At 37.9% G+C, this 14102-nt stretch overlaps 1 protein-coding gene across 3 annotated transcripts in view; it reads right to left on the bottom strand.

Annotated features, from left to right (window-relative positions):
- STXBP4 (syntaxin binding protein 4) overlaps positions 1 to 14102 on the bottom strand; it is a 67917-nt gene that overhangs the window by 28506 nt on the left and 25309 nt on the right. For all 3 annotated transcript variants that reach the window (XM_066200596.1, XM_066200597.1, XM_066200595.1), the window contains 5 exons: positions 13794 to 13859; positions 7980 to 8156; positions 5658 to 5774; positions 5102 to 5151; positions 3848 to 3978 (listed from right to left, as the gene is read on the bottom strand). In XM_066200596.1, the coding sequence (XP_066056693.1) occupies positions 3848 to 3978; positions 5102 to 5151; positions 5658 to 5774; positions 7980 to 8156; positions 13794 to 13859 (541 nt within the window). The remainder of the gene's footprint in view (positions 1 to 3847; positions 3979 to 5101; positions 5152 to 5657; positions 5775 to 7979; positions 8157 to 13793; positions 13860 to 14102) is intronic.

Below are 14102 nucleotides of genomic sequence, written 5' to 3'. Positions count from 1 at the left end.
CTTCTATCTCTGATTTCAGTAATTCACTGAAATATTTGTGGCCTTGCCAGAACAATGAATACATTGAGTTATCTCTTCACTTATCATTATGCTGCTCCTTCCCAAGCAGCTCTTCCAGTGCGGAAGGAAAGGTCCAGTTCTAGTTCATCAGCTGAAATAATGTCAGAGGTATTCCCTCAATGCACACTCCTCCCACAAACTGCACCTTGCAGGAAATAATTTTGCCTAATACTAAAAATACAAGAAGATACAGCATCTTTAATATCAGGAGCCAAACTAACAGAAGTTAACCAGGATGCGCCTGTCAATGCCAGAGTTACAGCTGGATTTTGATGTGCAGGCATAAGGTACAAAGGGGAGGGGGAACAGCCCATGTTCTGGCAGATGAACTACAGCCAACTACCTGCACAAAGTTACAGCACTGCTGTGTACATAAAATACAAGATTCAAGAACAAAGTAGCAAAAAAGTATAAATAAATAGTGTATAATAAATGTATAAATAAATAGCATTTATTCTGTTGTAATAAACAAACACACCAGGCCTGCAACAAACAAAAGAAATATGAATACTTAATACTATTGGCTCTTTTCAAAACAGCAAAATTTTTATTTGTGAAGCCTTGCTACTCTACTTTAAAGCTTAGTTCCACCCACACTGTCAAAAGAATGGGAAGGGATAACTGACACTGTCCTGATTATGGGATGGCTTTGGCAATTGAACACAACACAGTTGAAAAATCCCTAAACTGAAGAAATGGATAGATCCAATATTTCAGCTCTTAATGCCAAAGATGTAAGGCATTGCCCAAAAATCAAAAGCAATTTAACCATCAAGAGAACAAGCACTAATGGATGCTGAGCAGCAGCAGTTTCTAGTCTCTTATCTAGAGAGCATTCAAGGAAAATGAATATAAAATCCAGGCAACTAAACTTCTGCCTCTAGGATCTGCAAAATCAAATGCACAGTGACTGGCAAGATCAATGAGTAAATTAAGTAGGAGTTTTGGAATCTGTATTAATTTGGAGATCATTTGTGTGAACTCCAGCATGATTGCCTTGTGTCAGATCCCAGGCTGTGAGCAAATTAAAGGAACGTGATGGGATAAAGCAGCTCAAAATTCGCCGCTTGAGCTCCCGCACAGTGGACAACCTGGCTTCAGAACACTTCCTGGATGTGGATGGTTGGGATTCTGTCAACTACAGCAAGATTGTATTTTTGGACAGAAGTTTCAGAGGCAGGAAATTGGCAGCCAAAATACTTGAAAGCTGTGTTATATGGGTGCCCATTTCGAAATGCTGATTGCCTGCCCTTTGATGAGGAGATAAGTATGTTCCAGGGTTAATCAGATTTTGGTCATTACCAGTACCCAGTATATTCCTTTTCTAAATTTGTAATAGAAAAGAAGAAAATGCTGTCTCTCTTCTATTTAGCATGATTTGCACCATATGGTCTACTAAGTGCAGGCAGCAACTGCTTTTAAATGCTGCAGTTCTTCACTGAGGCATTATTATCCTCTGTATGATGAAAGTAATTTCAAGTGTTCAGGAGATGCTCACATTCTGTAAAGCAGAACAGCCTCTCAAGGCTTGCTTTCTAAAAATAGCCTACAGTCTTTAAAGAAGATGAAGAATGGCTCTTTCAAGGGATGAGCTTGATTATTCTGTTTATTACTTCATTATTTGCATTTTGGGAACTGGAGGGTCCTGAAGTAGTAAGCCCTGGAAAACGAGCTGTTGGTTTTTTGTTTTTTTTCAGAGTCTTCACTTGAAGAATCACCAAAGAGCCTTCACAGAGCTGTCACTCAGCCTGCAGAGCTGAAAGCTGATCTGCAGCAGTACCACAAGGCAATATGTGCTTGAAGATTTTCAGGAATACACTGAATGTCTTCAAGCCTCTTCCCTCAGGCAAAACGTCAGGCTATTACAGAGGAAGGGGAGAGTTTGTGTGGATAACTCATAAATATGTCATCTTGACCTGGCTGTCAAGGAAGGTTTTTTACAGAGGAAGCAGTTTTCTGTTGGAAAAACACTCTACAACCTTGTCTTGGCACCCAGACCTCGTTTCACATGAAATCAAAATGAATCAAAGAGGAATTCTGGCTGGGACTCCTAACTTTGTATTTACAAGAATGAAGGAAATAATGAAAGAGAAGTTCTATTCAGAAGGTAAAATGTATCACAAAGCTTGCCCAGCCAGACATTCTGATGCACTGAGCAACCTCAAAAGTACTAACTCCAGTTCTCACTCTGAGAATTCAATAACAAATTATTGTGTTGTGGACACCTTCCTGGAAAAAGGAAACCCTTCAATCTGCACTGTAGTCTCTATTACACTTTTCTCTTTGATAGTTGATATTTATGAAATGCCACATACACAGGAGCCCCCTTTCTATGACAGCCCATCTGCAAGAAAATTTCAGATCACATGGAAAACATTTAGTGAGAAGCTGGCAGAGAACACTGCAGACAGAATGCTATTACACAGTTCCTTTGCCTTAACTACTTTTTTTTTTTGGAGGGAGAGGGAGAAAGAGCCAGTGAGGTTTAAAGCTTTAATCTCATACCCAAGCTTGTCAGAGCCCAAATCTATCTGTAATGCTCTCCAAATCAGAATGAACTCAGAAAGATGACGTTCAATCTTTAAATCCTTCTCTGCAGACCTATTTTTAATTCTCGGGTTCATAAAATGGATCCCTGCTGTGGCTCCAGAGCTTTCTAACATGTATTCTTCCTATTATGTTTGACATAACCACATGTTAGAATTCAGCTGCATTTAGAACCAAAAGTTTTCTTTGCACTATTTCCTGTGTAGTGTAATAAAACCAATTCAGTGTTACAGAACTATGACTGTCATTGGTGGAAAACCAATTATCTGCTCTCCTGGTCGCTGTTATTCTTTTCACTCCACCAGTAACTCTAAATCTAATATTCTCGACACTTTTGAACAAATTTTATCTTCTTATTTTGCTTTCTTTGCCACAGAGTAATAAATAAATGCTTCAGAAACAACGTCAAAATTATTTTTTGCATCTTGTTTTCTCAACAACCATTTTTTCAGTCTCCTCCTATATTAATTCCTAAACAGTCAAAGCTATCCAAATATTTGATACAATAATTAAGGGCAAGCATAATTATCAACCTTTCCAAAACCTCCTGTGATGTACCATTTCTGTTTCGTTTTTGTAAATCAGTCCATTTAAGCTGGATTAGAACTGACATGCCTGCTCAACTACAGGCAAATACCATCAAAATACACAATCATTTCAGTGATCTGAACCAGGAATTATATGATAATTCAAAGCTGTTTCTTAGATTTTCAACTGATGCAGTTTATTACAGTCACTCTCACGAGCTACCATCATTTTCACCAATGGGAACAGATTTCTGTTCACGACCTGAGGACATACACGGATATCTCCAAATGGAACTGCTGCCTACATTCACTCCCTACAGCAACAACATCTTCATTAAAACACTCTGCTACATGTTCATGTAAATCCCGCAGAATAACATTTTGCAAATATTCCAGTATGAAAAACAGAGCATTAAAGTAATGAAATTCTGCTAGTTTTACATGATTCTGGTAATCTTCATATTCCTTACTTTGGCATTAATTATGTGCTTTAAGTTTTCCTGTGAAGAAATGTACTCTGGAATAACTTTATATTCTAATTATATTTTGATGAAGATGCATCCTGAGCTGACACTGAACCTGCTCCGTCCTCGCATGCTAGCAATGATTTATCCTGCCATTTCACATCCAATTTTAAATGAGATTATCCATCTTCTTGGCTGATTAATTGATACCAGATTTCAAAGCACACAGAGACGGACACACTCACTCACAATCTACTTCCAAAATGGCACGGACAGACTTGGCAAGGTCCCTGGCTTCTGCTGCAAGAGCTGCTGTGACAGTGGGTCCGACCCTTCCCAGACGAGTCAGAAGTGCTTTAGTGGACAGTGTTCTTCTGTCACTAAGACAATAAAAATAAGTGTTTATTTGTAAGATGGTAAAGGAAACCGCTCCTTTTAATAAGGTAAACTTGTTTTTCTTAAGTGGTTTTGTTCTCACTGTATGAACAAAAAAGATTCACGCTCCTAAATCAGTGAGTTTGCCCCAGCAGCAGTCCTGGCTGAACAATGAAGGTATTTGGAAAGTTCAATTCAAATAACATTCACAACCCTAAATGCAGTGTCAAGGACTCAGTGGGTGGCAGGAAAGGAACTTGAATGGAATTTTCATACCAGCATTTAAGAAGGGACACTGCTTCATGGGACCCAACTCTTATCTTCTCTGCTGTTACTTAATCAGTTTGTCACCTTGGCTTAGTATTTGATACTAATTAATCCATTCACTAAAATAAATCCTATGAATTTTGCAAAACAGACAATATCACTGTTGTGTGCAGTGCCAATGGACACTGCGTCTCACTGGCTATCTATGATAGCCTGGTTGGTCTGAGCCCGCATAGGTTTTTTGAAATAAAGTTCCAGTTCACTTCACTTAAATACATTAGATTTCCTTGAGAACTGTATTGAAAAAAAAACTGCAGGAAAGAGACTGAACAATTTTACTGTTACATAAATATTAATGGATGCTATCTGGGATATATAGGCACAATCATGCCAATTTTCTGAAGGACTAAAGGCTGCTTAAATCTTCTTGAATATTCCCAGCAGCTTTTTAAACAAGAAAAGTAATAAAATGTAAATGGATACACATTTTATCAATTTATTTATATGCTACTAGATTCATTGTGATGCAAAATCACCTAGGAGAACCTAAAAAAAAATTAAAAAATTACAACCCATTGTTAAGGTTCCTTGCATTTTAACTAATCCTTAGTACATTATAATTACTTTATGGAAACATCCAGATAATCATAGCTATGTAATTACTAACTGTTTTAATTTAATTCAGAGGTTTTTAATGAAGCTGTATCCTGAAAGCCTAATTTATAATTCATGCTATTCCCTCTCCTTCAATAAAATGATACTCAGAACTATACTGCAAAAGTATAGAAAAAAGTAAGGCAGTTTTTTGAGACTAGGAAACAACAGTAGAGTTTTTCACTATTAATTTTGCCATTTCATTACCTTAAAACTGTTGAGGAAGTAGAGTTATCTGAAAGTATTTCATGCACAACCTGTTGGTCATAGTCAAGAAGTTAACAGTTTATAAATCAACACAGACAAAAAGTTAATACCTCAGTTTGATATTCTGTTTGGGGGTGGGGGATTTGATTTGCAATTAGAGAGCCTAGTGTCTCCCAGCTAGAAGTGCAAAAGTAAAAACCAAAATATTATAACCCCTTTAAACAAAGTACATATAACAACATCAGGGTTTTTTGTTGTTTCATAACATGCCAAAGAATTTTCAAATATTAGCCTTTTTCTTGTGAGAAATTTTTCTTCAGAGAAATTGATAAGAGTTTAGGTGGAAAAAATTATCTGATCATTTTAATTTATCCGGTATAGCAAAACATAAAGATTATGTAAAACCTCTGGATCTGTACACTTATAATCTGTATCTCCAGGAATGAAAGGATCTCTGGAAACTAGTTTATAGCCATTTTACTATGCTCATTCCTCACAAACATCAACACAAACCTTTTCCAAATAAGGTATTGTTAGAAATGAAAGGCAAAGTTACCTCTACAAATTGTAGCAATTTTTCAGTGGCCACCTCAAAGGTCTTCCTGGCCGACTCTGATTTCCGCAGCTGGCAGTCAAGCACTGTAACCCTCTTTCTCAAGTCTTGAATGTTCTCCTGGGAAAGGTATTTTAAGGCTTTTATTCCATTAATTTTCCTCCCATGGATCACACAGAGACATGGTGTGAACAGAGTGTTTGGAATGTTTAACACGCGTTTTTCTACATTTCTGTAAAACGCATAACTGGAATGCCTGACCAGCTGGCTAATCAGCTCCCAACTGCAACAGATTTTGGCAAATGATAGAAGGGTAAATTAAAATTTGAAGATAACAACAAGGATAGGGCCGAAAATTAAGAGAGTTTGAACTGATTGATGAATGGAGCAAAACTACCAACCTGATGGTGACAGTATCTCTCAGCATAAAACATAAACAGCCAGAACAAACTCAGTCCCCTGGTTTGCATCTACACATCCTTCGGCCAACGCAGTAATTATGGCACATCTTGGAGGAAATTACCCCCTAGGAGCTCTGCATGCACTTGTATAACCTATTGATCAGCATTATGCATCCTTCCCTCCTTCAGTGCAGAAGCTGTGAGCCCTGTTAGATCCTGCCCTGGAGGCTCTGGGTTTCATTAGAGTCCCTGACACTGTTCCTCTGCCAGGACCACGAGTAAAATCCTCACGTGTACCTGGGCATGTCTGTTTAGCTCAGCTGCCTGCTGGACACAGGATCTAGAAAGATCTCTCCAAAATACAGAAAAAGCACTGTAGCTAAAAATCAACTTTTACATTACACGGCAGGTGATCATTCTGAAAGCCCACAACCTACTCTAAAACCCTTACAAAATAATCACCAAATCCCACTTACTAACTTCACTGGAAGTAAATCATCTGTTTGTATACACTGTGCAAAGCAGCAGAATCATCATCACTCTGAATGTCAAAGAATCTGTTGATTCAAACACCTTTTTTTGGCCCACTCTGAAAAAGCAGCTGAAGACCTCATTCTTTCACACTGAAAAGGTGAGAGGGACCAATCTGATTTTTATTTGTGCCTCAACACATGTTATATTCTGTTTAGTGAGTGTGTTTTAGGGGGAGATTTACTTGGGCATTAAAAGAGAAGAACAAAAACAAACAAGTGTGACCCTGCCTGAATCCTGGTGCCTGTAACTGACTACCCTTTTACAACAGGATAAGACTAAAGGCTATTTATTAAATGGAGTTGGTACCTACTTGATACTGCTTCTTTTGGGTGAGAAATGCAGAGATTCAAATCTCCACACAGGTAATTGTAGTACTCAGACAGAATTTCAGGAACTCAAGCTAGAATCTCAGGAACAAACTTCCAGGAAAGCAACCCACATCCTCTGAATTTCTTAAAATTTAGAAATCTAAAATCTAGAAAACAAACAGTGCAGCAAGAACACCTGACATAAAAGATGGGGTATCTCACCCAGATGTTCAGAAAGAACGTCCAGAGTGTGATTCAGCTCACTGCTCACAATCAGATGAGAGAAATTCCTCCTGGGAGCTACAGGGACTTGCTAAGGTGTTCTCTGCAAGCTTGTTTACCAGGGATCTTGACTTTACCTTCTAATGTCTTGAAATATTAAATTAATTCTCAGGATGAAATAAGGCATTTCAGTAGGTTTTCTTCACCAGGTCATATGCACATTCATTTTTTCATGAGAAAGACAAGGTAACTTCACAAATGTCAACCTGCTTGCTAAACACAAGTCAGGAGTTATGGAGGAAGAATTCTGAAGTGCATCAAATATTTTATTTCTTAGCTTGTTCTGAAATGCCTCACTGGAGATGAAGTAGATTTAAAATATAAGGCTCAATTAATTTTTTTTTTTGCAAGATTAGTAGCATTTAAATGATCACCTTGATTAAATCTAAATTTACTTTAGAACAGGACTGGACTTTACATGGTTGTTATTTGCCTAACAGCAACATAAACCTGAAGGCCGTTTTCACACAAGTACAAAAGCATAGAAATATATGCAAGGTGCAGTCTTTAAAGACAATGTATCTGCAGCCCAGAAACTATTCCATGCTTAATGCTTGAGATGTGCCGCTCTGACCTATAACCCACATATGCTGGGAGCTCCTGTTTTTCCAGCCCAAAGATGTCTGGATAAAGGAAGCCTCATACACTTCACATTACCCTCTTTGCTACACACCATCCCAGTTATTGAATAATACAAGACAAACAGTGACCTACTTTAGAAAAGCAGATGAAAAGAAAATGAAAACAAGATACATGACAACAGCAAGGAAACCATGGTAACTCTAGCAGGCTTTGCTTACTTTATTTTGGCCAGAATGCTCAGCGAGCTGAGCCTTCAGCTCTCCAATTTCAGCCTCTAACAGGCGAATCACTTCTTCGTAGTCCATCTCCATCCCGCGGGCCTGCCTTTGTGCAGCCTCTGCCAGGTGAATTCTGCTTCGCAGGGCTCTTGTCTCCTCCACAGCTGCCTTGGCTTCCTGCAGGTTATATAATTCAGTGCAAAAGTTACAACTCCAGCACCAAAAAGAGCAGATTTAGCTCACACGTACTGCAGCTGGCATCAGGGCTTACTGTTAGTCTTCATGGTTAGAGGGTTCAACTGCTAATTTTTAATATATGATGTGCAAATGAAAATCATGTATGTACAGAGACATAATTTTCCTAATAAATTAAATAACAAGTTCTATAATTACCAAAAATCTACTTGTATGACAGATTTTCTTGAAATGCACCAGATGCTGTTGATCTGCCCCAGTGCTTCCATACCAAAAAAGTACCTTAATAAGATGTTACTTTATTTCATTATTATTGCTTGAATTTACACTCTAGTCACAGCTCACACATCATGTAGATGGACTTTTCATTCAAGTGTTCAGTCCGCACTCTTCTCAGAACCAGTACTTTTTATAAAATCTATTTTTCTGATTAGTTCCTGCTCCTGTTATGCTTCAAATATCCTGGATTATCACAGAAGAGTGTTAGATAAAACTTTTATATATAAATAATGTACAGAAAACAGAAAATCATAAACTGTTAGCTTTTAATTCAGCTAACGTAATCCCTAAATGTTGCAAAATCTCCTTTCAAGAAAGATATTGCTCAGTTCGTTTTAGGAGTGAATTGAAGTTAACTTTGTTCAGTAAATTAGCCAAACTAAAGGTCTGTACAACAGATGAGTTTACACTCATCTAGGAATAAAACAAACAAACTGCTCACACAAAATATACAGGCTCACTGGCACCAAAACCACTAAACCATCTTTTCCCTCAGCTATTGATTAATCTGTAGGAAAAGTCACTTTATTTCAATTTTCTGAATAATTAAAATTATCAGATTTGAATACACAAATTCACAGAGCTAGAAGTTTTTTGTAGAAGTTGCTCAGTTAAGGACACTTTGGTGAATATTCTATTCCTGGTCTACCTATTATATCTTATTATAATAATTTTATACTAGTTGGGAATGGAACTAGAGGGAAAACAGGTGGGTGTAAACACACATAAACACACTATGACTCTTTAACATGGAGGAAATTGCCTTTTAGAAGCTAGGTTTGAAATTGCTGTTCCCAAAAATCCTAGATGACCAGATCTTCCTGTTTTGTGGAAGAAATTGCATATAATAGGTGTCATAATAGAAATGTCTAGAGAGGTCAGTTAAAAATACAGATTTAATTCTTTCCTAACATAGAAGCATTTGTTCTGTACAATCAATATCCTTCAAGTCAGGTTTTCCTATACTTTGTGATAATGTTCTTTCTGTAAAATGACCTACCAATCTCAGCTTCATATGACTTTTAACTCCACACTGTTAGTCTTAATGAACAATATATTCCAGGCCATAAATCAGCAAATGTCAGTGACATATAACCAGGACATGATCTTCCTTATCTTTGCAATATAATACCAATTTGGATGATGGCCAGGCACATCCTGGTCTCTCAGAAAATAGAGCAGTAGAAGAAGTAACCACACATGTAGAAAGCAACACCGTTAGTGAACACAGGTAACAATGGTGTTGTATAATTTTGAGGTTTCCGTCACAGGGCACAAGCACTACGAGATCCATTTAAGTGACCTTTAATTTGACAGCAAGTAGAATGATTTTTTTTTTCCTCTGGAAGCGTTGGAACTACACAAGGACCACCTGCACCTGGAAACACGGACTCATCCCAGGTTTATTGCTCCACATGTGTGTTATTCCTCACACTGGTGTCACAGTAGTGTCTACAGCACTAAGAGCAGTGTGAGGGGCATTGCTGCTCACACTCCCTGAGAGCACAGCAATCACCCCTCCTGCAAGCTGCTCGTGGCACTCCTTTTTCCTAGAAACAATTCAGGGAACACAGGGACTTCTTAGAAGTTATCAACCTACAGAAGCAGAGGTCAAAATCACTGCCTTTGGGGAGGGCACTTTCTTGCCACTGTAAGACACAAAATGAGTCAACAGCAAGAAGAACTGGGCCCTGCTGCTTCAGAGGATGAGCTGGGAACCTTCAGCAGCAAAGGCGTCCTTGGGAAACAGGCTGGAGGTGGGAAAAAGACTCTTGGAGACAAAAGTGAAAAGATGCTCTGACGTTAAGTTTGACTAATATAAATGAACACAGAGGCCTTGAAAAAGGGTGGCATCTTAAAAACCCACACTTAGGAATTATTTAAATAAACTGACATGAGAAAAGTGAATAGAAAATTGCTATTATGAAAAAGGAGGTCTTCATTTTGAAAGAAGACCTCCTTGAGATAGAGGTTTAATGTCTTATAATCCAGAATTGCCTTTACTCCTCCACTGTTTTTTCAGAACCCCAGTTGTTGAATATTAATTTCTCCGTAATAGCAGACTAAGTATGACCAGATTTCAACAGTGAAAGACCTAAAGGAATAATTAAGGAACAATGGCTTCTTACATTACAATGAAACAATTACACACTACAACTGAATCAGTAAAATCGTCTGACACACCAGAGCCGTTTGCTGGAGAAGAGGGGCGCAAAGGGAAATGATTCCATCAGGTTTTCTCATTCTCCAGCTACTGGCACTGTGAGGACACAGTGGGTCCTCTCACCTGGCAGTTAAGGAGCCCCACCAGCGAAGAACTGATGGGTAACATCAACTTCAGCAAAATGAGCTCTTGTCCCACTCAAATGTATGAAAAAGTGTCCAAAGCCAGGCTGGATGGGGCTTGGAGCAACCTGGGATAGTGGAGGGTGTCCTTCTCCATGGCAGGGGGCTTGAATGAGACGAGCTTTGAGGTCCTTTCAAATCCAAACCAATCTAGGGTTCTAAGACACAACAGGTAGGGGATCTGCAGCTGCTAATATTTCATTTATGTAAACAATTCATGGGACCCATTGCCCTGATCTGGTATGAAACCACTACAACCAATAAGGAACTAACAGCTGGAGGAGAGAAGCTGAATCCTTAAAAAAGTAATTTCAAGGTACAAGTTTCTTCCCAAGCCAGGTTCTGTTTCTTCCTTGGATAAATTTGAGTGTCAGAAGGTTTTGTCCCAGTTTTATTCCAGCCACCACAAACACCAGAACTAAGATATTCTTTTGAACCACATAAAAAATTGTAGTTACAAATCAACTGTACTTGTTGATTAATTCTACAAAAATTGTATGTTGAAATCATCCCTTAAAAGAACTTTGAATAACTTTACTATGTATTAAAATAAAAAACCTAATGAAATAAACCCAATGCTTCTTTAAGGCAGGGTGAAATGAATCAGATACAGCTTCCAAAAGAGCAGCCATTCAAAGCCCCTCTTTTCCCCTTAGAGAAAACAACCACAGGGTAGCAAATCTCAGCCCTATGAACCCAGTCCAGGAGTTTGGGATACCACAAACAGTGTCTTATCTTTACAACCTCTCCCATTTCCTGTGTTTAGCTGAGTGCTCCAGCTGACAGAAACTGCCCAGAAAAAGCTGTAGTACAGAAGGGATCATTCAGGCTGAAATACCCCAGGACTCTCGGGCAGCACAGGATCCAGTCCAACTCCTCCAGGAAGACAGAAGACATCATTACAGATTTCACATTCATGCTCTTGGCAAGACTTCAGGTACTCAAAATTGCCTTTCTGTGTTCTGTGCCAATTTCAGCTCACATATGATTTCAAGGAAGCCCCAAAGATACCGTGCTATATCACAACTTCAAAGCAAAAATAGATCAGTTAATGAACTTGAATTGTCACATACCACTATTAGAAAATAATTACTATCTCACTGCAAGTTTAGCAGCATTTCTAATCTTAAGAATTTATTCATGCTGTTAGTTACTGAGTCAAGCACTGTTTAATGAATTGGTACTAACAAAGCATGTTCATTAACCAGAATATTTGTACCCCGTCTTAATTAATCTGTAATCTCTGCAATTCATAATTAGTAGAAAAGAGAAATACCACAAAATATACCCCTATACACATGTGGTAACTTAAACCCTCATTTAAAACCTTGTTTTTTTCAGGAAAGCAGTCATTTCAAAAAAACATTTAAATGACGCTGGAGTCAGAAGACATTAAGCACAGACTTAAATTGAGTTTTTTGTTTACTTTGGTTGTTTGTTACTTCTAATCAGGTCATTAGGGCTCAATAATGTACTCATTAACTCCTTTCACTAACCAGCTCGAGCAAGAATGCACATCATAAGTTAAACGGCAACTTGCACTATAAGCAGCCTATTTTTAAAAAACTTATCACCATGAATCTCATTGCCAATATTGGTTTTAAACCAGAGAAATATATATAAAAGAATATATATAAAACACTTGAACCAAGTATAAACAGAAGAAAATGTCCATTAAAAGCCCACTTATGTCTTCTAAAATAGATCACAAAATGCTATAATCATATCTAATTTATTATTTCTCTTTCACTTCACTATATGGGACCCTTTCAATGCCTACAAGAACATCTATTTATCCCTGGGAGGTTTGCAGGGCAAACCTGAATTTCACCGCTGCAAGACAGTACCTGAGAAAAATAAAAGTGGGAGGACCTCGAGTGGTGGCAAATGGGCACTGCTGCCACTTAAAACATCTTAAATCAGCCCTCTTCAAGGCTGCCTTCCCAGGAAAAGAGGTTTGTACTGGGGATTATACTCTGTAATAGCTTTAGTCTGGACTAATACACTGAACAAGTGTTCTGGTCTAGAAGGACACAGCCAACCCATTAGAGAATGGGAACTTCAAGTGCATTACTGGAACAATCTTTCAGTGAAATTTTATCCAGAAGATAACCCAATTTATTTCCCACAGTGTACAGAGGGAAACAACACAATACTAATGGAAAAATCTTCCAAGCAAGCTCTCGTCTATTTGAAGAATAAAAGGTGATAATGAAGGTGTTCAACGTATGTTATGAGCAAAAATAGAAAACAAATCTTAATACAGGGGATTTTTCAACTTTATCTTGCATTTTTACATGACATCTGACATGAGAAATCTGCAAAGACTAGGTTCAGCAGTGCAGGAGGGAAGAAAATCAGCCAGCTCATTAGAAGGAAAAGATGACAGGGTGTTCAGGAGGAAGAGGGAACAGGAAAGTTCCTTGGTTTTGAATCCAGGCTATAAATGACATAAGACATACATTTAATTGGGAATTTCCTTTAAGAGACACAAGGAAGCCAAATACTCTGATTTATTGGCTCATAATTACAGATAGATTTGGAGGCAGAAACAAGACTTTCCTCAGAAAACCCTGGCTACAACTTTTTTCCTGGTAATTCCTTTCACACTTAAGACTGGCTGACATATAAAGTAGTTAATGTTAGGACTGTAAATTAGGCAACTGTTGCCTAAGAACAGCAAAATCCCTTCAAGAACACTTAAGAGTAGAAAGGTTCTACTTCATCATTATCCCACTTCATTGATCTAGCTGGTCTCAGGGTTCCTATCTCAATTCAATAGCAGAGAAATAGAATACTGCTCAAAAAACTGAAGGATCAATGCTCCACTTTTAATCAAAAGCTCTGTAGGAACACAAGAACCACTTCGTGCTGAAATCAGCATGAAAGTATAGTCTATATGAGCAGCAAGAGAAAAGGCACTCCTTTTTCCCTTCCACAAAAAAACAATTGAACATTTTAAAATAATTATAATTTTTAGAGACTCCAACATACTTGCTTGACTACTTGTAGCTGCTCTGTTAGCTGTTTCTGTAAGTTCACAGATTCAGACAATTCTTCCTGTCAAAAAAAAAAAAGAAAAAGTAAGTTTGAAAGAGAAAGAGGTTTGGTCCTAAAGCAATTAGCTCTTTCAAAACTACAGATAGCAAAACTTAACTTCTATCAACAGCTTTTATAAAACCTGTGATAAAACCATCTCTAAAAGCTAACATTTCTGTGAGTTCACTGATGCTGTTTAAGTTTCTTGAGTATTTTAGAATTATTTACTGAACGTTTCTGGGATATGTGGAAAAGAGTGTAAGA

Source organism: Chamaea fasciata, unplaced genomic scaffold, assembly GCF_029207755.1.
Source record: "Chamaea fasciata isolate MVZ Bird 193981 ecotype frontalis unplaced genomic scaffold, bChaFas1.0.hap1 SCAF_19, whole genome shotgun sequence".
Lineage (NCBI taxonomy): Eukaryota > Metazoa > Chordata > Aves > Passeriformes > Sylviidae > Chamaea > Chamaea fasciata.
Note: the sequence above shows the minus strand (reverse complement) of the source record. Positions and strands in the feature narration are given on the sequence as shown.